This window comes from Camponotus vicinus, unplaced genomic scaffold (assembly GCF_025532165.1).
Source record: "Camponotus vicinus isolate PSW18456_S1 unplaced genomic scaffold, iyCamVici1.0 SCAF_6, whole genome shotgun sequence".
Classification (NCBI taxonomy): Eukaryota; Metazoa; Arthropoda; class Insecta; order Hymenoptera; family Formicidae; genus Camponotus; species Camponotus vicinus.
In genome coordinates, this window is record NW_028141978.1 from 563,881 (window position 1) to 591,035 (window position 27,155).

At 30.1% G+C, this 27,155-nt stretch overlaps 2 protein-coding genes and 1 long non-coding RNA gene across 6 annotated transcripts in view; 1 reads left to right on the forward strand and 2 right to left on the reverse strand.

Moving 5' to 3' along the window:
* Positions 1-15,410, reverse strand: part of LOC145972659 (uncharacterized) — a 50,279-nt gene extending 34,869 nt beyond the window's left edge. Inside the window, exons 1-2 of the mRNA XM_083101425.1 lie at positions 15,340-15,410; positions 15,000-15,049 (exon numbers count right to left, since the gene is read on the reverse strand). Coding sequence (XP_082957551.1) covers positions 15,000-15,032 — 33 coding nt within the window. The 5' untranslated portion in view covers positions 15,033-15,049; positions 15,340-15,410. The remainder of the gene's footprint in view (positions 1-14,999; positions 15,050-15,339) is intronic.
* On the forward strand, positions 383-1,779 carry LOC145973118 (uncharacterized). The gene is made up of 2 exons (XR_014439367.1): positions 383-905; positions 1,323-1,779. It is a non-coding gene; the product is annotated as an uncharacterized LOC145973118 (long non-coding RNA).
* A 6,291-nt stretch (positions 15,411-21,701) lies between the features above and the next one.
* Positions 21,702-27,071, reverse strand: LOC145973947 (pancreatic triacylglycerol lipase). Of its 4 annotated transcripts, XM_083103668.1 has the most exons (9): positions 26,485-27,031; positions 25,718-26,017; positions 24,932-25,012; positions 24,335-24,600; positions 23,768-24,242; positions 23,178-23,429; positions 22,767-22,881; positions 21,980-22,186; positions 21,702-21,843 (listed from the first exon to the last, which is right to left on the reverse strand). In XM_083103668.1, exons 2-9 carry the CDS (start codon positions 25,800-25,802, stop codon positions 21,747-21,749), a joined length of 1,578 nt encoding a protein of 525 aa, XP_082959794.1. In that variant the 5' UTR covers positions 25,803-26,017; positions 26,485-27,031; the 3' UTR covers positions 21,702-21,746. The 4 variants fall into 4 exon arrangements, 3 of the variants coding, with proteins under 3 accessions (XP_082959794.1, XP_082959793.1, XP_082959795.1); XM_083103667.1 differs by having other exon boundaries at positions 25,718-27,031; XR_014439584.1 differs by having other exon boundaries at positions 21,707-21,843; positions 21,980-22,112; positions 25,718-27,071.
* Between the last annotated feature and the right edge of the window lie 84 nt (positions 27,072-27,155).

Consider the following 27,155-nt stretch of genomic DNA (forward strand, 5'->3'; position numbering starts at 1 on the left):
TATTATTTAATATTATTATATATTTTCATATTATTTTTATATTTAGCGGCGTTAGCGATTTTCTCTAAATAAACACTTTTTAAACATTTCTGTGAAAATCTAATTGAGAATCGATGATGTCAATGGAATCGTCATGTAATGTCAAATTGTGCCGAATATAGTCGAACGTTGACGGAATTAACCGAAGTTCATGCACTCCCCCCTTACTGCATTTATCAGTTAGGCTGAGTTTCCACTGAGCGCGTCACGCGTCGCGTCATCCAGCGCGAGCCAATCAAAACATCCCATTGTAATAACACGGAAAACATGTTATTACAATGGGATGTTTTGATTGGCTCACGCTGGTTGACGCGACGCGTGACGCGCTCAGTGGAAACTCAGCCTTACCCCTCTCAAAAGGCTCCGTCCACAGACTTTCAGACGGAGCATGAACTGCCATCTTAGGCAAAGGGGGTAGAGGTCGAGAAGCAAAGGGGGAACTGTGGTGAAAGTGGAAAGGAGTCAGTGTATTTCGGTTTATTTCGGTTCTTTTCGGATATATTCGGTAGAGTTGATGCGCAGAGCGTCTTTGTCTCTCTTTCGTCTAATGACCGAATGTATCCGAGGGGAGCCGAGGTGAGCCGAGGTGCATTGGTTCCCCCCTTACGCTGCCCGTACCTTCCCCTCGGGAAAATGCTCCGTCTGGAAGTCTGTGGCTCCGTCTATCTATTCAGATGTCAATGGGAATTACATATTCTAAGGTTATGGTGCTATTGTATACAAATATTAACCTACTTTCATCATGTAATTTGTAAAAAAATTACAATTTTTAATGTACGACTCTGTGTTTCTAAGTATGCTACAGAAAACGGTTAATAAAATATAATTTCCTTATTTTTAATAAAATATTTGTAGTTTTACAACCTGTAAGTACAAATACATATATTAATTTTTATATATATAAATTTATTTTAAATATATATAAAATTATATAAAACTAAATATATATAAAATTGTGCTACACAGAAAAAAGTAATATATATATATATATATATATATATATATATACTGCGACAATAATTCTTACTATCTGTCACAAAGAATAGATCTATTGAGACATTTGTAAAAATTATTTTTGAATGTTCTTTTTATATATATATTAGAATTATAATTTAGTAGCTAAAATTATTGATCTTTGTATTTGCATTTTATCAAACTAATATAAATGGCTGCCAATTTTAAAGAGTAAAGATTTTAAAGAAAAGATTAAAATTTCAAATTTACTTGTATCATATCGATTCATTTCATAGCTATAATAATAAATCTATATATAATTGTTGTAGGAAAAGATGCAATTTTGTACATCTAACGTATCAGAAGAAATGCACATATGGAATAGCTTCAAAAAGGATTATGACCATTCTATATAAAATCTGCATGATACATCAATGAAGATTGCAATTTTCTCTTCTATATGAAAAGTTAAATATGATTCAAGAAATTTGAAAACAAATTAGTTAAATATATGATTGAACTGTGCATGATTGTTTATATTCTCTCTTGTAGAATATCATACTAATTTAAAATCTATATTTATTATATGATGCTATATTTAAATCCAGCAGTTACATTGTATATAATTTTCGGTAGTTCTAATGTATTAAACTATATTATATTAATTTGAATATGTTATATTGAATATATTATTACAAATATATATCAAATTGTATATATTGCAAATACTAGAAGTTTTTAAATTCAGCAATATCTTTTAATAAATTAATCACGCATTTAAATCAATATTATTTATATGATACATTTTTATAACTATCATTTTGTTCCTATTTTCTTTGTATAACAAATTATATATATATATCTCAAATAATTTAGAAAATTGTTAAATTATTTCTGTCATCAAAGCATTTTTTTTTATTAAAAATGATATACCATGCACAGAAAAAATTGATTATTAAAAATTGATTAAAACGTATATTGAAATATAATTTTATTAAAAAATATAAATATTTTATTCAATAATTGTTTTAAATAAATGTTCAATATAAAGGAGAGCGATAATTTTTTCGATTCGTGTGCTTCTAACAAATAATAAAATATCATAAATATTATATATCTCCTACAAATATATAAAATATATATTAAATCCTCATATTGAATATTTTCTTTCCTCAGCTTCTCCTTACAAGAACATTTATTCTCTTTTAATCTTATTAATACTCACATAAATAATATCTGGCTACGGTCACATGGAGTTCACTTGACGAAACTGTCCCACTACTGACGTGATAAATCATATCGATGGTCACGCGGAATTCACTTGACGGAACTGTCGCGCTATTGGCGCGATAAATCGTATCGATGGTCACGCGGAGTTCACTTGACGAATCTGTCGCACTATCGACACAATATGCGATATTATCGCATAATACGATGATCGCCCGACTTTTTTCGGCATTTCCGACACTATAAATTCATTTGCAAGCAACATTTATCTTTAGAAACTAAATTTTTCGTCAATTTTATGAATGTTTGACATTGATAACTGTCGCACGTACCGCTCTACCGATGCGATGTACTACACATACATATTTTTTGCAATGTAATATAATACATAGTACGCATAATACGATTTTTTTTACTCCGATACTTCTTTCAACACTCCCGATACTCGATCACGACTGTACACGCTCATTTGCAAATTATTTGATATTGATTCTCTAATTTGAAATCCTAACTCCGATGTATGACGAGACGAATAATTTTTATTTTGATCGAAGAATCGTATTATAATTACAACATTAATCACTGGCCGATTAATTCTGTACTTTCGACACTCCCGACACTCGATCGCGACTTATATCCGCACAATAAACGTCCGATATCGCAATTTAATCGCGCACAAAACTCTTCAGACGAGAACGGAAACGGCTAAATATCTCAACTTCCGATTCGCGATTCAAATATGGCTGCCGTGACGCGCTTGACTTAAGCGCCAATTTTTATGAAACGCGAAGTTAGGGGTAATATCACATTTATCAACTGTGCCATCGATTGGCTATCGAATTCTAGACAATTTCTAGAGTTTCCAAAGTTTATCGCAATGATTGCGTTAGAAACATTAGAAGCGTTTGACGCGATATACATTATTTAATACGATGACCGCCTGATCAGAGAGAAGACTGAGAGATGTCATGGCCTGTTTTTAGGTGATCCCTGAAAGCGATACTCCCTCTGTGGACATTGAAAACGTGGACATGAACTACAAAGCCAATGTCCATGAATGTTCTCAGAGGGTAATATATAATGTGCACAATTTTTGGTTTTGTTCCGTGCTATGTGCACGAAATGCCGGTAGCACTAGAGTATAACAATCATTATTTTGAAAATAATATATAAATATGATAAATAATAATTTTTATAAAAATAATTTTTATAAATTACTTACCCATATGTGTATGTATGTGTGCCCATACGTTGTCTAAATGATTTTAAATATAAGAATATACTATACGAATATCGGCGTATGTTACCGGCATAGCTCTCAGGTTCATGAGAGTACTGAAACCTCCCTAGCAAATGCCTTCGTTAAGGCGAAGATACAGGGGAGGAAAAATTGAGGAGGAAAAATTTTTTATTTTTTTTTATTTTTTTTAATAGAGTTATTAAACAGAGAATATAATACATATAAAAAATATATATTACATAATTATAATATATACAACGTAAATTATAATTAATTTGCAATTACATAAAAAACACATTACAAAATATTAAATTTTGTAATATAAAAATAATTACATTACAAATATATATATTACAAAATTTAATGCAGAATATATAAAATACAATGCATTAGAAATATGTATTACAAAATATAATACAAATTTAATATAAACTATAATTTTAAACTTAATACAAAATAAAATTTATTACACGAAAGTGTCCAAAGTATACATATAATATAAAATTTACTAAAAATTTTTACATAGACCAGACAAGACTGATTAGTGATGATTAATTACGTGATATTTATTATTAATAATAGACATAGAATAATAGAATTTAATTAGTTTTATATAAATAACGTATAAACGCGTAAATAATCATGATCAAAAGAGTCATTAATAAAATTATTGATCATTTCTTCGATTGTAGAACAAAGTATTTGCATTATTGACGCATTTCGTGCAGACCATGAAAAGAAATATTTAAAACGTGTAAAGATAAAACAAGCTTTGATGTAAATCAAAGATTAAATTACAAATTAAATTGCGATTTAAAATTCGCGAGAAAACGCGACGAATAAATAAATCGACAATAATCGAATATTCAATTGCGAGATACGCATAATTTTTATAATATAATAATCGAATCAATAGACACGCGTGCGATATAATTATTATCACACAAATGATGACAGACGAAGATATTTTAGCAAACATTTGTGATCCGTATTGTTTATGAACATAAAATTCACTGTCCGATTTATTTGCGATTAATATATACGCGACTTAATACGAATTTCACGATTGAGAATAAAATACATATCCTATTTTGCACATGATTAGCTGAATAAGAAGAAATGAGCTCTATAAGCTTTAAAATATAATTAAAAATCGCGTTGTGGCCACGTTTAATAGAAAATAACGGAACGAATGATTTTCATTAATATAGTTATCGATCGTCTTTTAAATTATAGAAGAAAATATTTGCACTACCAGCATTTTGCACGAACTATTAAAAACAATATTCAAAGACGTGGAAAGATAAACAAAGCTTCAATGTATAAGTCAACGATTAAATTATAAGATAAATCGCGATTTAAAATTCACGAGAAAACGCGACGAATAAATAAGTCGATAATATGCGGAATATTTGATCGCGATACGTACAATTTTTATAATATAATAATCGAAGCTCTCAATAGACACGTGCGCGATATAATTATTATCACGTAAATATAGAAAATCGAAAATATTTCAACAATCATTTGAGGTCTGTAATGTTTGTGATTATGCAATTCAGCGACCGAATTACTGCGAATTTTTATAAGATATATCGCAATTTCAAATTCGCGATAAAACGCGAAGATAAATAAATCGATAATATTCAAAATATTCAATTGCAGATACGCGAGAGACATACCGGTAATCCGATAAAAAGAGGAGCGATCTTAAAAATGGAGAACGATTAACATCTTGTTTCTACATCAGATTTCGCAAGATCAATCTGCGAAGAAAAGTTAAGTGATCCATTGAACGTCGGGAATTCCACTGTAGGAGGGAACGAATCCCGGATCTTCCGGACTATTCCCGAATAGCAATGATTTCAGTATTAAATCAAAGACAATTATCCCTCGTCATTATTTTCAATTCACGAAATTGATATTCACGTCAGAAAACATGTTCTTCCATTACTAAGAAATATATTTCTTTATTGAAAATTAAATGGATATAACCTTTGTTATTGAAATGTGATTACGAACGATTATATTTATAAATAATAAAATACATGCATTATTGGAGTTTGTGTTAAATGTGCGAACACATAATTTGGGGTACCGTCTGCGCGCGCGAGACGAATCGAACCCGATAACAGCAAGATTTAAAAAATTTCAATTCGAATAGTTTTCAAAATAAAATAAATGAAATAATTTTAAATATATAATTAATTCTAGATTAATTATCTCTAGATTCTTATTCTTGTAACGTTTAAATTAATAATTTTTTTTCTTTTTATCAATATCTTACTGATATAAGGGTACCCATTCGATTCGTCTCTAAATTTTTAAGTATTCGCACATTTTATGTAACATTCATGTATAATTTCGCGTATAATATACCATATTAACAAAAATTATAAAAATATTTTGGATACGTTATTTTGTTCATGTATTTTATTATACATATATATAAAATGATATATATATCTAAAAACTAATATTCTAAAATGGCGAAGGATGCCCAATACTTGCAAATAGTTTCTTAAAAGAAACAAAAACTACTATTAATATCCCCAGTACCTAGAAATAACTTTTCAAATGAGATAATTAATTAATAATTAATAAAATATATTCGTTCGTAAGCATTTTTATCAAAAAATTAATAAAAATTAATTACAATATGAAATTTCTTGAAAAATTAAAGTTTATACACAACGCTATATCCATATTTAATCTACTATTAAATCTTTCTGACATTATATAGACAATAATAATACCAATCCTAATAATGAAGAACATTTTTTAACGAAGAAATGAAAAGATACATTTCTCTCATCTAAATATATATTATTTAAATTAATTCGACGTTAAAGAAGCGTATCGTCCTCGAATTACTACCGAAATCATTGCTTTCGAAAATTGCCAGGAAAACCTGGGATTAATTCCAATCTTACAATAAAAATTCCCGATTTTTAACAGGGCACCGAACTAGACGTCGCGAATGGATCTCACAAGAACGATGAGAAATTTATTCTCCATGATGAAAATCGTTTCGACTTCTCGGCGGTACGAGCAACTTTCATTAACATTTATTTAACGGAAGGAACAACGATAACTCTTTTATTAAAACGACAATCTTGTCTAAGAACGCGAAAAGAACGCGGGAAAAACATGGTGATTTCGCAACCGTAATTTATTAATTTATTATGAATATTTTCCGATACGAAATTCGTAAGTACAAATGTAACTGAAAAACAAATTATTAAATTCATAATAATTAACTCGCGATTCTATAATATCGAAGATGATCGTTAAATTTTGTGAAGCTAATATTTAATCGTTGACTTATCACATCGAATCTTCACACTCTTATTCGATAATTCTGTATATTTAATTAGCAATATTTAGGAATATTATCTGACGAGAGGGACAGCGATAAAAATCTTTTGTTAAAACGATAATTTTGTATAAGAACTTGTATAAAAAATTTTATATTTGATCGCGCGATGTATATACGTAATATGTATACCTATACATTAGACGGCATTCCGGTTTCGGTACGAGCGTAAATCCCCTTTCACTTACAAGAATCAACTTCGAGTCAACCGGTCGGGATTGCAACGATACAACGAGCAAGGACTAAGCCCAAACCGGAAAGAAGACGAAACGATTGACGGAAATAGAGGAAAATGAAGTTCACCAACTCTTTTTCGCGCATAATTATCCTATCTCGTATCGAACCTGGACCCGCTAAGCACGATTTCAGGTGCTCCGCCCGGACATATTATGCCTCTCGCGGTTGCTATATGCTACACCAGGCTAGTAGACGGCAAAAGAAGAGGATACCCACATTTTTTAAATGCTTACATTCAGCAATTTAGAAAATGGGGAGGCAACCCCTTTTACCGAGCGAAAATCGTGCCTAGGGGAATCCACTCGACTCCTCGACAGGGTTAACACACGCAGTGCGTGTGGCTGTAGACGAGCAAAGAGAAGGGACCCATTGACGACCATTCCGAGCAATCGATCGAGTTCTAACTAATTCGGGCCGAATCACTTGACGAAGCACGAAGCAAGAGTGTACGTTGCATAGCAACGTGTGCAAACTCGAAACATCCCAGTTAGTTGGTATCGGAAGTAGAGACTCGTGACAATAAGGAAATTGGGATTTTTATACGAAAAGTCCAACGCGGAAGCGCGAAAACGCGACGACGCGAAAATACTACAACGCGGAATGCGGTAACGAAATGCCGCCGTCCGCGATACGTTGACGGCACCGACGATGGAAAGTCGATAACGCAATGTAACTCTTTTATTAAAACGACAATCTCGTCTAAGAACGCCAAAAAGAACGCGCGAAAAACATGGTGTTTTCGCAACCGTAATTTATTAATTTATTTATGAATATTTTCCGATACAAAATTCGTAAATACAAATATAACTGAAAAGCAAATTATTAAATTCATAATAATTAACTCGCTATCCTATAATAGCGAAGGTGACGCGAAAAGAACGCGGAAAGAACACGGTATTTTCGCAATCATAATTTAATAATTTATTTTAAAAATATTCAGTTCCGCGCGATATGGAATTCATAAATAGATAAATCTAACGGAAAGCATATCATTAAATTTGTAATAATTGACTCGCGATTCTACATTTTATATAAAAATTTTCCGAATTTATTAATGACTCTTTGATATGAAAATATAAATAGTTATTAGTTTCTTTTATGAATATTTCAAAAATATATACTATAGAAACAAATATGTTAATTTAACGAATTAATATTATACGTATACTTACGTATAATCATATATATACATATAATATATACGTATAATTATTATACGTATACTTTCGATAATTTTTCGTGTAATTTACAATCGTAAATACAATTTCATGTAATATAATTATAGTTATAATTGTATTTTATACAACTATGTCAATAATTAAAAATATCAATATTAGATTATAATTTATATACAATTATAACTATTTACAATTTACATCGTAAATAGACACAATACGATTTACAATCGTAAATACAATTTCATGTAATATAATTATAGTTATAATTGTATTTTATACAACTATGTCAATAATTAAAAATATCAATATTAGATTATAATTAATATACAATTATAACTATTTACAATTTACAAAACACAATTTATTAATTACAAAGTACAATTTACAAAATATAATTTATGATGTTATCAATATCAAATAAATGTACTCGATTTATTCAAATGTTTAATAGCATAAATAATTTGATATTGATAACATTAACATTTGGACTTAATATTATAGCTATATATCAATTTACACATTTATATGATATATTTTTAATTTTTAAAATCAAATATAACATGCTAAAATATATCTTGAACATTTATAATTATGCAATTTGTTTAATCTTCTTGAAAATAATTTTGATAATTTAAATTTCATTTTTAAAACATTTTTAAAAATAAATTCAATTTAACTTTTTAAGAATAATTTTAAATTATTACAAAGAATTACAAAAGTATCCAAAATATACGTATAATATAAAATTTATTAAAAATTTCTACATAGTCCAAACAAGGTGATTAGTGACGATTTACGCGATATTTATTATTAATAATCGACAATAATAGAATTTAAGAATAGAAATTAGTTTTATATAAATAACGCTTAAACATAAATAATCGTGATCAAAAGTGTCATTAATAAAATTATTGATAGTTTTTCCGAGTGTAAAAGAAAGTATTTGCATTACTGGCGCATTTTATGTAGATTATTAATATTCAAAACGCGAAAAGATAGATCAAGCTTTGATGTAAATTAATGATTGAAGTACAAGATAAATAACAATTTAAAATTCGCGAGAGAGCGATAACGAATAAATAAATCGATTATTAGGAATAGTTGATTACGAAATGCATAATTTTTGTAATATGATAATCGAAACCGCTAATAGACAGCGCGCGACATAATTATTATCAAACAAATGCGAAGATATTTCGAGACATTTGAGATTTATAATATTTGCGAATATAGAATTTATTACAAATTTTTAGAAGATAAATCGCGATTTACAATTCGCGAGAAGACGCAACAAATAAATAAATCGACAATATTCGGAATATTTGATTGCGATATGTATAATTTTAATAATATAATCAGAGCACCTAATAGACACGCGCGATATAATTACTATCACCCACAAGTGCAAAGATATTTCGACAGATGTTTAAGGTCTGTAATATTTGCGAATTTATTTGCGATTAATACGTTATTTTCTAGAAATATCGCGATTAAAAAATACATATTGAAAATACATACATCTCGCGCATGATTAGTTAAATGAAATAAAATGAATCTTAAGACTTTACAATTTTAAATATAATTAACATATAATTAAAACATCGCGTTGTTCGCCACGTTTAATAGAGAATAACGGAACAAATAATTTTATCAAAATCCCTCTCTAATAATTTAACTATCTAACTATATCTCTAACTATCGATGTATTAGTAGAGTTTAATAAGATTTATATAATGATTTAAATAATCGCGATGAATCATTAATATCAATCATCATTAATATAAAATTATCGGTCATCTTCTTAAATAACAAAAAAAAATATTTGCACGACTAGCGAAGACTATAAAAGACAATATTCAAAGACGTGGAAAGATAGACAAAGTTTCGATGTATGAGTCAACGATTAAATTATAAGATAAATCGCGATTTAAAATTCCCGAGAAAACACGACGAATAAATATAATGATCGAAGCTCTCAATAGACACGAGCGCGATATAATTATTATCACGTAAGTATAAAAAATCAAAAATATTTCAACAATCATTTGAGGTCTGTAATGTTTGTGAATATACAATTCACCGACCGATTTACTTGCGAATTTTTATAAGATAAATCGCGATTTAAAATTCGCGATAAAACGCGACGAATAAATAAATCGATAATATTCAAAATATTCAATTGCAGATACGCGAGTGACATACCGGTAATATCCGATAAAAAGTGGAGCGATCTTAAAAATGGAGAACGATTAACATCTTGTTTCTACATCAGATTTCGCAAGATCAATCTGCGAAGAAAAGTTAAGTAATCCATTGAACGTCGGGAATTCCATTGTAGGAGGGAACGAATTCTGGATCTTCCGGACTATTCCCGATAGCAATGATTTCAGTATTAAATCAAAGACAATTATCCCTCGTCATTATTTTCAATTCACGAAATTGATATTCACGTCAGAAAACATGTTCTTCCATTACTAAGAAATATATTTCTTTATTGAAAATTAAATGGATATAACTTTTGTTATTGAAATGTGATTACGAACGATTATATTTATAAATAATAAAATACATGCATTATTGGAGTTTGTGTTAAATGTGCGAACACATAATTTGGGGTACCGTCTGCGCGCGCGAGACGAATCGAACCCGATAACAGCAAGATTAAAAAATTTCAATTCGAATAGTTTTCAAAATAAAATAAATGAAAATTATGATAATTTTAAATATATAATTAATTCTAGATTAATTATCTAGATTCTCATTCTTGTAACGTTTAAATTAATAATTTTTTTTTCTTTTTATCAATATCTTACTGATATAAGGGTACCCATTCGATTCGTCTCTAAATTTTTAAGTATTCGCACATTTTATGTAACATTCATGTATAATTTCGCGTATATATAATATATCATATAAACAAAAATTATAAAAATATTTTAGATACGTTATTTTGTTCATGTATTTTATTATACATATATATATAAAATGATATATATATCTGAAAACTAATATTCTAAATTGGCGATGGATGTCCAATACTTGCAAATAGTTTCTTAAAAGAAACTAAAAACTACTATTAATATCCCCAGTACATAGAAATAATTTTTCAAATGAGATAATTAATTAATAATTAATAAAATATATTCGTTCGTAAGCATTTTTATCAAAAAATTAATAAAAATTAATTACAATATGAAATTTCTTGAAAAATTAAAGTTTATACACAACGCTATATCCATATTTAATCTACTATTAAATCTTTCTGGCATTATATAGACAATAATAATACCAATCCTAATAATGAAGAACATTATTTAACGAAGAAAAGAAAAGATACATTTCTCTCATCTAAATATAGATTATTTAAATTAATTCGACGTTAAAGAAGCGTATCGTCCTCGAATTACTACCGAAATCATTGCTTTCGGAAATTGCCAGGAAAACCTGGGATTAATTCCAATCATACAATAAAAATTCCCAATTTTTAACAGGCCACCGAACTAGACGTCGCAAATGGATCTCACAAGAACGATGAGAAATTTATTCTCCATGATGAAAATCGTTTTGACTCCTCGGCGGCACGAGCCACGCAACTTTTATTAACATTTATTTAACGGAAGTAACAACGATAACTCTTTTATTAAAACGATAATTTCGTCTAAGAATGCGAAAAGAACGCGGGAAAAACACGGTGATTTCGCAACCGTAATTTATTAATTTATTATGAATATTTTCCGATACGAAATTCGTAAGTACAAATGTAACTGAAAAACAAATTATTAAATTCATAATAATTAACTCGCGATTCTATAATATCGAAGATGATCGTTAAATTTTGTGAAGCTAATATTTAATCGTTGACTTATCACATCGAATCTTCACACTCTTATTCGATAATTCTGTATATTTAATTAGCAATATTTAGGAATATTATCTGACGAGAGGGACAGCGATAAAAATCTTTTGTTAAAACGATAATTTTGTATAAGAACTTGTATAAAAAATTTTATATTTGATCGCGCGATGTATATACTTAATATGTATACCTATACATTAGACGGCACTTCCGGTTTCGGTACGAGCGAAAATCCCCTTTCACTTACAAGAATCAACTTCGAGTCAACCGGTCGGGATTGCAACGATACAACGAGCAAGGACTAAGCCCAAACCGGAAAGAAGACGAAACGATTGACGGAAATAGAGGAAAATGAAGTTCACCAACTCTTTTTCGCGCATAATTATCCTATCTCGTATCGAACCTGGACCCGCTAAGCACGATTTCAGGTGCTCCGCCCGGACATATTATGCCTCTCGCGGTTGCTATATGCTACACCAGGCTAGTAGACGGCAAAAGAAGAGGATACCCACATTTTTTAAATGCTTACATTCAGCAATTTAGAAAATGGGGAGGCAACCCCTTTTACCGAGCGAAAATCGTGCCTAGGGGAATCCACTCGACTCCTCGACAGGGTTAACACACGCAGTGCGTGTGGCTGTAGACGAGCAAAGAGAAGGGACCCATTGACGACCATTCCGAGCAATCGATCGAGTTCTAACTAATTCGGGCCGAATCACTTGACGAAGCACGAAGCAAGAGTGTACGTTACATAGCAACGTGTGCAAACTCGGAACATCCCAGTTAGTTGGCATCGGAAGTAGAGACTCGTGACAATAAATGAAATTGGGATTTTTGTACGAAAAGTCCAACGCGGAAGCGCGAAAACGCGACGACGCGAGAATACTACAACGCGGAAATGCGGTAACGAAATGCCGCCGTCCGCGACACGTTGACGTCACCGACGATGGAAAGTCGATGACGCAATGTAATTCTTTTATTAAAACGACAATCTCGTCTAAGAACGCCAAAAAGATCCCGGGAAAAACATGGTGTTTTCGCAACCGTAATTTATTAATTTACTTATGAATATTTTCCGATACGAAATTCGTAAATATAACTGAAAAAACAAATTATTAAATTCATAATAATTAACTCGCGATTCTATAATATCGAAGGATATTGTTAAATTTTGTGAAGTTATTATTTAATCGTTGACTTATTATGTCGAATCTTCACACTTTTATTCGATATTTCTTTATATTTAATTAGCAATATTTAGGAATATTATCTGAAGAGAGGGACAGCGATAAAATTCTTTTGTTAAAACGGTAATCTTTTATAAGGACGCGAAAAGAACGCGAAAAGGACGCGGAAAGAACGCGAAAAGAATGTGGAAAGAACGCGGAAAGGACACGGAAAGAACACGGTATTTTCGCAATCATAATTTAATAATTTATTTTAAGAATATTCAGCTCCGCGCGATATGGAATTCATAAATAGATAAATCTAACGGAAAGCATATCATAAAATTTATAATAATTGACTCGCGATTCTATAATAAAGGCGTTTGTCAAATTTTATAACGTTTATATTTAATCATTAATTTAGCATCGAATTTTTACATTTTATATAAAAATTTTCCAAATTTATTAATGACTCTTTGATATGAAAATATAAATAGTTACTCTTTTATGAATATTTAAAGAATATATACTATAATAATAAATATGTTAATTTAATGAATTACTATTATATAATCACTATACGTGTACTTTGGATAATTTTTCGTGTAATTTACATAAGAATGTATTTACGCAATTTACATTCTTCTTAAACATTAATAATTTTGCAATTTCTTTTAGTATTCCTGAAAATAATTTTAATAATTTAAATTAATAATTTAAATATTTTCATGTTTTTAGCATTTTTAAAAATAAATTCAATTTAATTTTTTAAACTGAAATAAATCCAAATTAGAAATTTCTCTATATTATATTAGACTGCTAACACGGCCATATCTCATATGATAAAATGTAAAACAAAGGCAACCATTTATAACTGGACAGAATTTATACCGGGTATCACAGAATTTAACATAACTGTCGCTCTCGAAAGATGCAATTGTAATTTATATGAGTATCGATTGTATATTTATTTTAATAATTGCTGGTTATTGCTTATATTTATTTAAATACTATATTTTAATATTTTGTAACTACTTATGTTCATTTTAATCACTATCTCGTAGAAGTTTATATTTATTTTAATAAATGCCGGCAAAAATTGACAGTACGACATAATATGTATATTAATCTAATCTGTATATGTATATCCTGCCCAAATGTAAATGGCTTATCCTGGCTTCAGCTGTTAGCAGTCTGGTATAATATATAAAATTCTTATAATATAAAAGTCTCTATGCAGATTTACCAATAAAAATTGATTGATATTATATTAATATGTGTATAACATTTATCATATTACATTTATCACATTACAAGTTATTTCATTAATTAATCATTTGGCTTTACATTAAGTTTAAAAACAATATTTACAATAAATGTTGTAATGGATGAGCTAATAAGAAATTAGAGTAAGATAAGTGAACAAGATAAATGCGCGTTATAAGCGAATAAATTAGCATTAGATGTAATTGATACAATTTTTAGTGTTCTTTATTTTTAATAAGTTAGGTAAAATCTATACAAAAATAATCTTTTCTCTATCTTTTTTCTTTATAATTAAAATACTGCAATATATTTTCGCAATGGATGCAATATATTTCGAACGAATTTATTAAAAGTTGTTTAATTTAATCTATTCTAGCTCATCCATTTTAAGGCAACGGATTTATCTACAATCTCTATAAATCCGTTACTTTAAAATTAAATAAAAGTTTTTATCACTTACCGGAGCATTGATGTCCCACAGCGGAGTTGTCATTATTGAAGCTACGTTGTCTGTAACATACAAATATAAAATTCATTTATAACAAAGCTCAAAATACAATCAATATTTCAAAAAATTATTATTGTGCGGAATTTCATATCCGGTGTGTAAAATAATAAGCAGATATAAACACGTGGGAAGATTTTATAAATTTTAAAATTACTTTTTAAATAGAAATTTTTATATATGATTTTTATAAAAATCTTTCTCTCTAATTTTCTCTTTAATTCCTTTAAATTATAAGAACGAATTATTGTGCGTACGATTTATAACAATTGATATACAAATAATAAATATTCACCATCAGGTTGCTTCGCCGATGCAAGATGCCTCTCCCAGGCCTCCTCCTCCTCTCACAATAGTTTGTTGGTCTGTAACATACAAAGAAGATTCAAATTGTAGTCACGGTCAAAAAATTATTTTTATATGCATTTAATTTTATATCCGACGCACATAAATAATAAGCAGATAAACAATTTTATAAATTTTGAAAAAAATTCTACTAATAAGTAATAATTTAATAATTCTATTAAAAGCTATTCGAACGTAGAAACTTTTAAATTACAGTTTTTATGTAAAAATTTCTCTCTTTTTCTCTTGTTTAAGTCAGGTACATAAAAAATCAAATTACGCGATTAATTACTTAATTTAAATCGCGCGTACGCAATTAATAAATAATTATATATAAGCGATAATTTATTTACCATAGAGTTGCTTCAGAGGTGCCTGATGCCTCTCCCAGGCCTCCTCCTCCTCTCATGTTGTTGACGCGCGATACTTTCAACGACACTCCCGCACTCACGAGCGATATTTCTATATCGCTATTTTCGCTATTTTACGCGCTTAACGATTTCCGCACTATTTCGATGCGATTAAAAATTTTATATTTGATCGCGCGATGTATATACTTAATATGTATACCTATACATTAGACGGCACTCCGGTTTCGGTACGAGCGTAAATCCCCTTTCACTTACAAGAATCAACTTCGAGTCAACCGGTCGGGATTGCAACGATACAACGAGCAAGGACTAAGCCCAAACCGGAAAGAAGACGAAACGATTGACGGAAATAGAGGAAAATGAAGTTCGCCAACTCTTTTTCGCGCATAATTATCCTATCTCGTATCGAACCTGGACCCGCTAAGCACGATTTCAGGTGCTCCGCCCGGACATATTATGCCTCTCGCGGTTGCTATATGCTACACCAGGCTAGTAGACGGCAAAAGAAGAGGATACCCACATTTTTTAAATGCTTACATTCAGCAATTTAGAAAATGGGGAGGCAACCCCTTTTACCGGGCGAAAATCGTGCCTAGGGGAATCCACTCGACTCCTCGACAGGGTTAACACACGCAGTGCGTGTGGCTGTAGACGAGCAAAGAGAAGGGACCCATTGACGACCATTCCGAGCAATCGATCGAGTTCTAACTAATTCGGGCCGAATCACTTGACGAAGCACGAAGCAAGAGTGTACGTTACATAGCAACGTGTGCAAACTCGGAACATCCCAGTTAGTTGGCATCGGAAGTAGAGACTCGTGACAATAAATGAAATTGGGATTTTATATGAAAAGTCCAAAAGTTCCGCGAAAACGCGACGACGCGGGAATACTACAACGCGAAAACGCGGTAACGAAGCGCTTGCCATCCGCGACACGTTGACGGCACCGACGACGCGAAAGGGTACTTAGCTTCCCATTCAGGCACCTTAAGATTTATCATAAATAGAAAAATTTAAGATAAACCTCAAGGCACCATCCAAGTACTAAGCCCTCCCACCGCGACAAGGTGTACCCCATGGGAGGGTTATATTATATATAATTTTATATATAATATAATACATAATTTGAAATTTATTTTGTAATATAGTACATAAATTTAAATTCGCAAATATAAACGATAAATAAAAATATAAAGAATAAGAGAACATCTATTATACAAAGCAATGTTCAAAATAATTGATTTTAAACCTAATTATTGCGCGCAATTAATTTTTACATTTTTACTTTTAAATAGATATATTTTAATATTATAAACTGCGTAATTACAAAATAATTTATATTTCTTAGATATAAACTTTTAAAAATATGATAAATAAAAGAATTTCTATTTTTTTATATATGAAATATTTAAATAAATATATTAATTTGAAATGTTTTATAAAACATAAAAGTATCTGAAAATATTAATTAATAAAAAATTTTATAAATGTTTTAATTATTTTAAAATAAAATGGAATATTTTATATAAGTATATGTATTATATATGTTACAATTTAAAATCACTATTAAATCACTATCAAAGAAATAAATCGAAACGAGAAATATGTATATTTTGAATATATATGTTATTGATAAATAATTTATATATTGTTGCGTCCGCGGAACGCGGTATATATCGAACGCGATATATATCGAACGCGCGCGACACAATCGACAAAATACGTAGCATACGCTGACGCTCGTGCACTCGTAAATAATAACACGATTTAAGGTACACAAGAATTTTAATAAATCGCGAGTAACATACAAGAATTCAGAATAATCGTAAAACGGATCACAAATAGACGCGCGTCCGCACAACTTGACAGCTGGGCTTAGACTCTCTGACAGTCGTTGTTTATAACAATATCTTGACAACGCGCGCGAAAACGATCTTCTTCGAAAGAATTCAACGGGTGACGAATACATTCAGCGGGACGGGACGCGGGGACGCAACAATATAATAAATAATGAATGTGATAAATAATTTATATTAATGACTTACATCATATCTTATTGATCCATCCACTTCCAAAACCTCCTTTTTTCTTTTGCTTCCTTCGCTCTTTTGTCGTGGCACTTTAATCCTCGTTGCACTTACACTTATTCACGAAAAGTTCCTCGTTGCACTTGCAATTGTGTTTAGAGAAAGAATTTGATAATATATGAAACGTCTCACATCACTACTTCACTGCTCAAGAGCCACTGAGCGAATGATCGTAAGTCAAGAACATTACCGCGGTACTGTTTATATCGCCAGGGTCGACTATGTAAAGGAAGAATTTGATAATATATGAAACGTCACTACTTTATTGCTCAAGGTTTCTGTGCGAATGATAATAAAGCCGTGTAACGTATTAACAATAGCGCGATACTGTTTATCAAGGTCGAACACGGTGTTATTGATAATTCTCTCGTTGTCGAAATATTTTCTGTAATATAAAATATTCGCACGCGGAATATTAAATTATAGAAGTATTTTAATTTATTGATTTAAATTGATTATTTTTTAACAATTTATCACGGAGCCTTTCGTTATGCTATTTATTTGCATTTATAATTCGATTGTTTTACTTTGTGTTCTCTCATAATCCAAATTATTTTTAGATTTTCAACTAGAACGATAAAGTAACACGGATGAAATATATTTGTGACTCTAGGTATTGAAATAATAATTATTGTCCGTAAAGATCGCAACGATCGAAGCGATTATTTAACATTTTGGATTCCTATCATTTAATCGATTCTCGATTAAATTGTACATTGTTTAATTAACAAGGATTGTTAAAATTTAAGGTATTGGTCGAAATATAATTAATTCTAATATTGTTAAAGAAATATTATTATAATTAGCATCAATGATCGGAAGATCATAACATAATTAATTCTCTTATCCCCTTTTATGTATCTACTGTTTCAATTTTTAATCGCGGTAATGAATGATTGCGATTCAATAAAAGTTTATCGTTGCGCTACAGTTTCATGTCGTTAATTAATTTTTAATTAATTAATATTTATTAATATTTATAGCAAATTATGTTTCGATACTAATCGTAATCGTGTTTAATAAAAAAATTACAATATACGAAGCGTATCTCACCACTACCTTATTACTCGAGAGTCACCGTGCGAATGATAACAAAGCCGAAGCATGGCGCGCTACTGTTTATATTGCCAAAGTCGAATACCGTGTTATCGATAATTCGTTGCCAAAATATTTTATATATTATAAAATGTAGCTTAACGCGGAATATTAAATTAATGAAGTATTTTAATTTATTGATTAAAATTGATTATTTATTAAACAATTTATCTTTTCATTATGGTAATTATTTGCATCTATAATTCGATTCAGTACTACGTGTTCTCTCACAATCCAAATTACATTTAGATTGTTAAGTAGAACGATAAAGTAACACAGATGAAATATATTTGTGACTCTATATATTAAAATAATAATTATTGTCCGTAAAAATCGCAACGATCAAAGTGATTATTTAATATTTTGGATTCCAATAATTTAATTGATTCTCGATGAAATTGTACATTATTTAATTAACAAGAATTGAGAAAATTTAAAGCTTTCGTCGAAATATAGTTAATTTTAATATTGTTAAAGAAATATTATAGGCATCATTGAGCGAAAGATTATAAAATAATTAATTCTTTTATCCCCTTTTATGTATATCCTGTTCCAATTTTTATTTGCAGTAATGAATGATTTCGATTCGATAAAGATTTATCATTGTGTTACAGTTTCACGTCGTTAATTAATTTTTGATTAATTAATATTTATTAATATTTATAGCAAATTATGTTTTGATGCTAATCGTAATTGTGTTTAGTAAAAGTAATACAATATACGAAGCATTTCTCACCGTTACTTTATTACTCGAGAGTCACCGTGCGAATGATGACAAAGCCGTAACATAGCGCGCTACTGTTTATATTTTGTATTGTCAAAGTCGAACACCGTGTTATCGATAATTCGTTGCCGAAATATTTTATATATTATAAAATATACGCTAACGCGGAATATTAAATTATAGAAGTATTTTCATTAATTAATTAAAATTGATTATTTATTAAATAACTTATCACGGAATTCGTTATGCTAATTATTTGAATTTATTCGATTATTTTATTTTCAAAGTCAAATTCTATAATATTTAGTTTTGCATTTTAGAAGACTGACTTAGAGCGAGCTAAATAAATAAATAAATAAATAAAAAATAAATAATTGATGTTGAGAAGAAAAAGAACACACATAAATAAATAAATAAATAATAGCGTGGAAAGAGAGAACATACTAATATTTTTATATAATAAATTATTATTAATTAAATTATTTATATTTCTATTTATATTATTTATATTATCAGAGAGACATATATGTTACCCTCTGAGAACATTCGTTGGCTTTGTAGTTCATGTTCACGTTTTTAATGTCCACAGAGGGAGTATCGTTTCCAGGGATCACCTAAAAGCGGGCCATGACATCTCTCAGTCTTCTCTCTGGCCTGATACGTTTTTCGACACTCCCGATGTTACATATAAATATATATATTTATTTAAAAATTTATAACAATATTTATTTTATTTTAAAATTCTACAAGAGCGGAAATGACTAAATATCTCCGACTCGCTATTCAAATATGCCGCGCTTGACTGGAACGCCAATTTTTATGAAACGCGATCATTTACAGTTTCGGGTCGCTTGTGATTTAATCGCGATCAAATATCGTGACGATTTTAAATTATTATAGAATAAAAAAAATAAAATATTGTTACAAGTAAACGTGCAGTGTCGGGAATATCGAGAAAATACGGTACATCGATAGTGCGATAGTTCCATTTATGCGATCGTAATTTCAAATGCATTATTAAATAATTGATAAATGAACCTCAAGAGTGTGTAATAAATATCGTTTATAAATAAATGTATAATGCGGAAAATAGTATCGAGTAACGTATTAGATATTATTAGATTTTCGTTCGCGCGATCAAATGTCAAATACAATAAACATAGTAATAAAATTATCGAGAAATTTATTTTTCGGGAATAAAAATAGTGATAAAATTATCGAACATATTATGCGTAAATATCGTTTTATTGGAATAACACAAACGTGTGATATTTTCATTAAATAACATGGTAAGTATTCGGTGTTATACAATATTTAAGCTATATATACAATAATAAGATTATTTTTTCCGAATCGATGAATTGTTCATTAATGTCATGTTACCGACGATGCTCCAAATATAATTATCCTCCGGTTAATTATCCAGTTACACTTTTTTATCGTGCTTTTAGTGCATTTCAAAGATGGCGCTTCATGTGCTACTCGCGTCGCCAATTTCGCGCCAAAAGTGTTTCGCGCGTTTGACGTGAAATTGTCGGCGCGTCCTTTCATTACGCATTGTTTATTTAACAAGAGTGCGACGAACGATCGGTATATTTCATGATATTTAATCATGTATTGTGCATACTTGTTGCATAAGTATGGCATCAAAGTGACGAGTATCATTGTGTGCGCGCGTGATAATAATTAATCGTGCTTTTTCGATCGACAGATTTTTGCGGGAGTAACTATCCAGAACGGACGACATGGCAGAGACGACGAAGATTTCACGGCACGAGCGATTCTCGTGAGTAAATTTAATTAAATTTAATTAAATTTGCATGATTTCCTTCATTCGCGATAATTGCGGTTTTATTATCTAATATTATCTGATTCAAAATTTGATTCTTCACACTTGCACAAATGTAACGAAATGTAATGAAAAATAAATCGCATAAATTAATATTATGGACGTCGTACATGTATGCTAGAGAGATATTTTAGGATAGAAAATTGGCGTAGAATTTTTCAAAAAATAATCGTACATATGTTTGCGGATACCTCGTTTATTCGAATAAAAAATCGTCACATCAAAATGACATTATAATGGTGTACAGTGTCCATTTTCCAATTCAACGTAAAATATTTCATTCATCTCGTACGAATTAATCGCTGTATTCGTTCTGCAAAATTCCCACCTGGAAATAGAAGAAAATAATTATATACAGTACAATGTGTAATTTGTGATATTTTCTTCCTTTAATTTTCAAATAAATTTCATAGCGGATTTAAAATTGAAATATTAAAATTATTATACCGCATATATGTATTTACCTATGACCTTTGCGATCTTCGACGGTAAGTTTATCGAATAGAATTACATCCGTCTCTGGATTTGGTGTATTATCTCCCTCTGTTTTATTACCATTGCGTTGATACGAGACGATGCCGGTGATTGTTGGAATATCTTCGAACAAAGTACCAAATTCCGCCGCCGCGATATTATAAAACGTCATCCGTTCGTTTTTTTGTTTCGGCAAGCTTCAGTAACATTAAAGGCAACTTAATTTTATTATGATATTATTATTATCATTATAAGCTAGTGCTACATAATATTCAAGAATTTATCTCTCTCCCAACTTATGCAATATCATAAATAAAAAAAATATTTATGTTGCGTACATCGTACAAAAAATATCTTGTTATAGAAATATAATAAAATATAAATATTTCCCACATTAACATTGATGTTATTGCAACAGATACTCGTTAAATTTTTGATATTTATAGCATTGGTATAGATTGTTAGCTAAGTAAATAAATTATATATACCGAGGGGTAAACCGCTGAGGGCATTGCGGTGTACAGATTTAAGGCATTACTGGGCATTGCTTGGGCATTATTAGGTTTTATTGAAGTATTAATGCGTATTATGGACGTTATTAAAGTATTATTAAGTCTTTTCTTCCAAATAATAATTTTAAATTTATTAAAATTTAAATTATTAAATTTTAAAAATTTAGCAGTAATGCCCAGGAATTGGGCATTAGTAGGCATTAGTGTACATAATTTTGATCAGCGGTTTACCCCTCGATATATACATAGAATATTTTTTACTTACTTGCATTGAATCTTAAACACTGTTGTAGAATTACCGAGAAAAATTTTGAAAAATAATATGCCAGATGCTTGCGGCATATCTTCGGACATCGTCACTGATGCTCTGAGTGGTTGGCCTAAAATTTATGAGACCCTTTAAATTATGATTTGCAAAATATTACACAAAATAATAATAACTGTGTCACAATTACAATATTAATTTAAAGTAATTAATAAATTGTCTTCTAAAAGAGAAAATAAAAATAATCTTTTATTTCAATATATTATTTTTATTTTATTTTTATTTTTATTTTCTCAAGAAGGCAATTTATTAATTCTCATAAAAAAAAATTTATAAGACAATTATAAAATATTATTCATACCAAATGATAGTTTTCGATAATGGAATTTAATTATCTGTATATTTTATTACCGCAAAACGGCGTTTCGACTCTAGTCGATAGATAATAGGTTCCCAACGGTCCACGATTAGCCGCGTAACCCATTTCTTGATTCCAATCGGATGATTCCATAGGGAAACATATTCCCTTTGTATAAGATAATCCTCCTTGCGGACAGGGCCATGCGATGAATTTACACTTTTCATTCTGCGAGCGGATGCTCTCTATAAAGAGCTGCCAAGCTCTTAAATGGCTACATGCTATATTTCGATCCAATAACTCTTCTAAAATTAAGAGAAATAAATAATTTATAACTTTTATAAAAGCATATGATTTAATAAGAAACAATTTAAATTATATATATAATGGGACATAATGTGTGTAAAATAAATCTAAAATTTTTACTCATCTTGATTTGTTATTAATTAATAAATTTTTTGTGATATATTTTCTAATATATATTAATAAAATTAAAAATATTGAATGTGTTTCAATAAAATCAATGTATATAATTTATAAAAAAAACTAAATTTATTTAAAAACTATCAAATTAAATTAAATTAAAGATAAGTTAATATTTATCCGCGCTTAGATTTATTCCTTTATTACTTTTAATTTTCACCTTTTAAATGGCTCACTACCACCGAATTCTTAACATCGGTACAACCGGGTTGCTCTCTGCCGCCGTTGGGAAAGAAATCGATATGTCCGATCGGCTTAAGTAGGCCAAAACCATCCGCGAAATCTTGAGAACCGTCGGTATGAATAACATCAACGAGATGAGCGTCAGTGGCATCCAATTTTCTCGACTTCTCTCGGAACAGGTGATGCCTGAAGAATGGTGACGCCGGGTCGAGACCTGTTATGCGACCTAAAAGCAGATTCTTTCTTTTCAATACTTCCGAGGCGCAACCAGCCACGTGTGCGCCCAAACTAAAGCCGATCACATGGATGTCGGTGGGATCGATCCCCAAATTAATAGTGTCCAAAAGAATCAAAGCCAATTGTCGGCCGACTAGTTCGCTATTTGCTACCGCAGCTGCATAAGTGGTGCCTGCTCCTCTCGTCCAATCTAAGACGACGACGTTTGCGTCTTCCTGTATGCGAGAAGTTTTTTTTTTAAACTTTGCTGATAGCTTAGAAATTTTGCAGTTATAATCCAAAAAAGAAATAAATTGTTAAATATTACTATATCGAGAAGCAGATTAACGCCGAGTATGGCGCCGATATCACTGCCACTGCCCTTGAAACCGTGTATCAGCACTTTGAGATGCTTGGTGACATTGAATCGGGAATGTACAATGGATCTCAAATTGTCACCGTACTGTAATGGTTCTGGATTTTGTCGGTCCACACGTGTATAGAGAAAGAATCTGGTTTGAATTATACTAGGATGTTCAGGCGGTTGTTTTATCGATAAATGCTGCGGCGGATCCGCGAAGCAACCAACTAAATCTGAAATGTTTTGTGTATATATCACAATATTAACATAAATATAATATATGTATCTTATTGTACATTATATTTATATGTATGTCCTCTAAAACAAACAAATTTAAACTCAGGAAAATTAATTATGGTTTTACATTTTTTATTTTAAAAAGTCTTTTTATTCTATTTTATATTTGTACATTAAGAAAAAATAATTAAAAAATATATTTATTTAGAAAGGAAAAAAGCTGAATACAATTATATCAAATTAATGATTTGTTCATATTAATGCATTAATATTTTATTAATCGTTATCGAAAAAATTATAAGCAACAATAAAATTTATTCGCTTTACCGTAGCAAATTTTAGATTTTTCCTCGCGAAAGATGGCAATCCGTCTCAGCATAGAGCGATTTCGTGCCGTGCGAAGTTTAACTGTAAAGATAAAATTATCCTGACGAAAAATTTGGTAACAAGATTTTAATTATAAAATTTAATGCATTCGTGTTATTGTCACAACCAACACTTTATTTGCTTCATCGCGGCCCCACTTGCATTTTCCTTTCACTCAGAGCACGTAAATTATTATTCATACACTATTATGCTCTTCAGTACGATTTGTGCGCCGGTAAACGCAATATCTTGCATTATTACGATGTTAATTCAGTCTATCACAATTTAGTCTGTGCAATATTACATCATGTAATTGATAATACTGGTCGTGTTATGAAAGTGTGTCATATGTAAATATAATTTTATAAATTGCGAGATACAATTTTTACTTCTGCATATATGTAAATTATCGCGAATATTTATTTTGTGCGTGTAGTGAATATAGTGGTATTTTGTGATATTTATTTGTGACATTTATATGTGTTCTTTTTTCACATATTTTTAAATATATGTAACAAAGATGTCCAAGTATTTTGATTTTATTTCAATTTATCTTGAATACAACAATTGTTTATAACAATTGCATAACAGTTATCGATACTACTGACAATCTATATTGTAAACTATAAATATCGTTATTTAATTAAAGTTATTTAGTTTACAAGTAGCTTTTATATTTATTTATATGCAAATTTAATCGTCTATTTAATAGTCATGTCAATATAATAATAGTATATTTGCACTCACCAGGATGCAATTTTCCGGCAATTGATGTAGTAACAGCGATTATCAGTAAAGCGAAAAGAACGTGATGAAGAATGGCTGGCTGCATCTTGCCACTTGGTCGTCGAAACCTTGTGTCCTTCGTTGCATTCTTCTCCTCCCGCCTCCCCACCTTCTCCCAAACTTTCTGCTTTTTATCTATTTCTTCTTATTGTTCCTCTTCTTCCCGCGCCGAAATGCTTCGCGTTTGTGTCGCGATCGATGAAACCTGCTTTTTGTTTTTCTTTGCCGTCAGACTCACCCAGGGGCGGGCTTTACCTGTAGCTGTAGAAAGCGTTCCTTCTCTATTAGTGGCCTTCTTTTTTGCGCAACCTTCTTTCCGCTTGCTAGAGCCTGACGACTGCTCCAACATTTGCCTAAGTTTCGATCTCAATCACTGACAGATAAAATCGCTCTTTCGAGAATTATTTATCTTATTTGCATTCTTTCTTATTTTTACACTCTTTTATATCGAATTTAGTGTAACATTCTCTTTTTTTTCTGCTAATGTTAAAATTTTATATAAAAACTACTAGTAAGGAGAAATTGAGAAAAAGTTTTATAATATAATGACGAAAAGTAGAATATCTTTTTATTTATTTTATAATTATTTTTCTCATGAACGTGTCAAAATGAATCTAAATATATTTCGATCGATAATGCTTGATTGATAAATGTCTCTTGATTAATATTTGTCAGTGATGTTTGTGTGTCAATACGCTTTCGCTGTGAATGACTACAACGTTTTTTACCTTAACATGATGTAACTGTGTCATATCCTTCAGTGCAAATAGCAGAAATTGCGTACGCAGACCTGAGAACGTGTCGATGCATCGCTTTCACTAAGTGAATTATGCTATGTCTTCTCGCAAAATATCCGACACTAAATAAATAGAAAACAAAATTTATATAAAAAAGTTGATGTAAATATCGAGAATGCATCAATTTTATGTGAATATTTTGTTAACATAAGCTCATCATGGAATTAACATATAATCTCTATGAATTATGAAATGCAAGAGAGAAACACGATCTCTTAAATTATTAGAAAACGTATGCATACGTTTGGCACGAAAATGATTTAATTTCCACAACGTAAAGGTCATTTCTTCCATTTGATTGTGCAAATCGATCGAGCGAGTTTGCGCAATTTTGCAGGTGTTCGATTAAGTTACATAAGTCGAGTTACTTGTAAGTTATGAATGTCTTTCACCCATAACGCATGTGCATTTTTCTTTCCCATTTTTGCATCAATGTAAAGTCTAAAATAATGTATGAAAAAAACTCTTACTTTTTCTGAAAATAAATGATCATATGACATATATAAAATAGCTATTTAACTAAATCGATGACCAAATATTTCGATTCTTTAAATAATGTATATAAACGTAATTTATTAATAAATGCATAAACTAGAGATTTT

Excerpts from the sequence above, each read along its gene's own strand:
- LOC145973947 (XM_083103668.1), bottom strand. The coding sequence starts at position 25,802 with ATGCAGCCAGCCATTCTTCATCACGTTCTTTTCGCTTTACTGATAATC. Across the intron at positions 25,013-25,717 it reads TGCCGGAAAATTGCATCCTG|TTAAACTTCGCACGGCACGA; the intron begins GTGAGTGCAAAT and ends TTATCTTTACAG. Across the intron at positions 24,243-24,334 it reads TTAATCTGCTTCTCGATATA|GAAGACGCAAACGTCGTCGT; the intron begins GTAATATTTAAC and ends TCTCGCATACAG.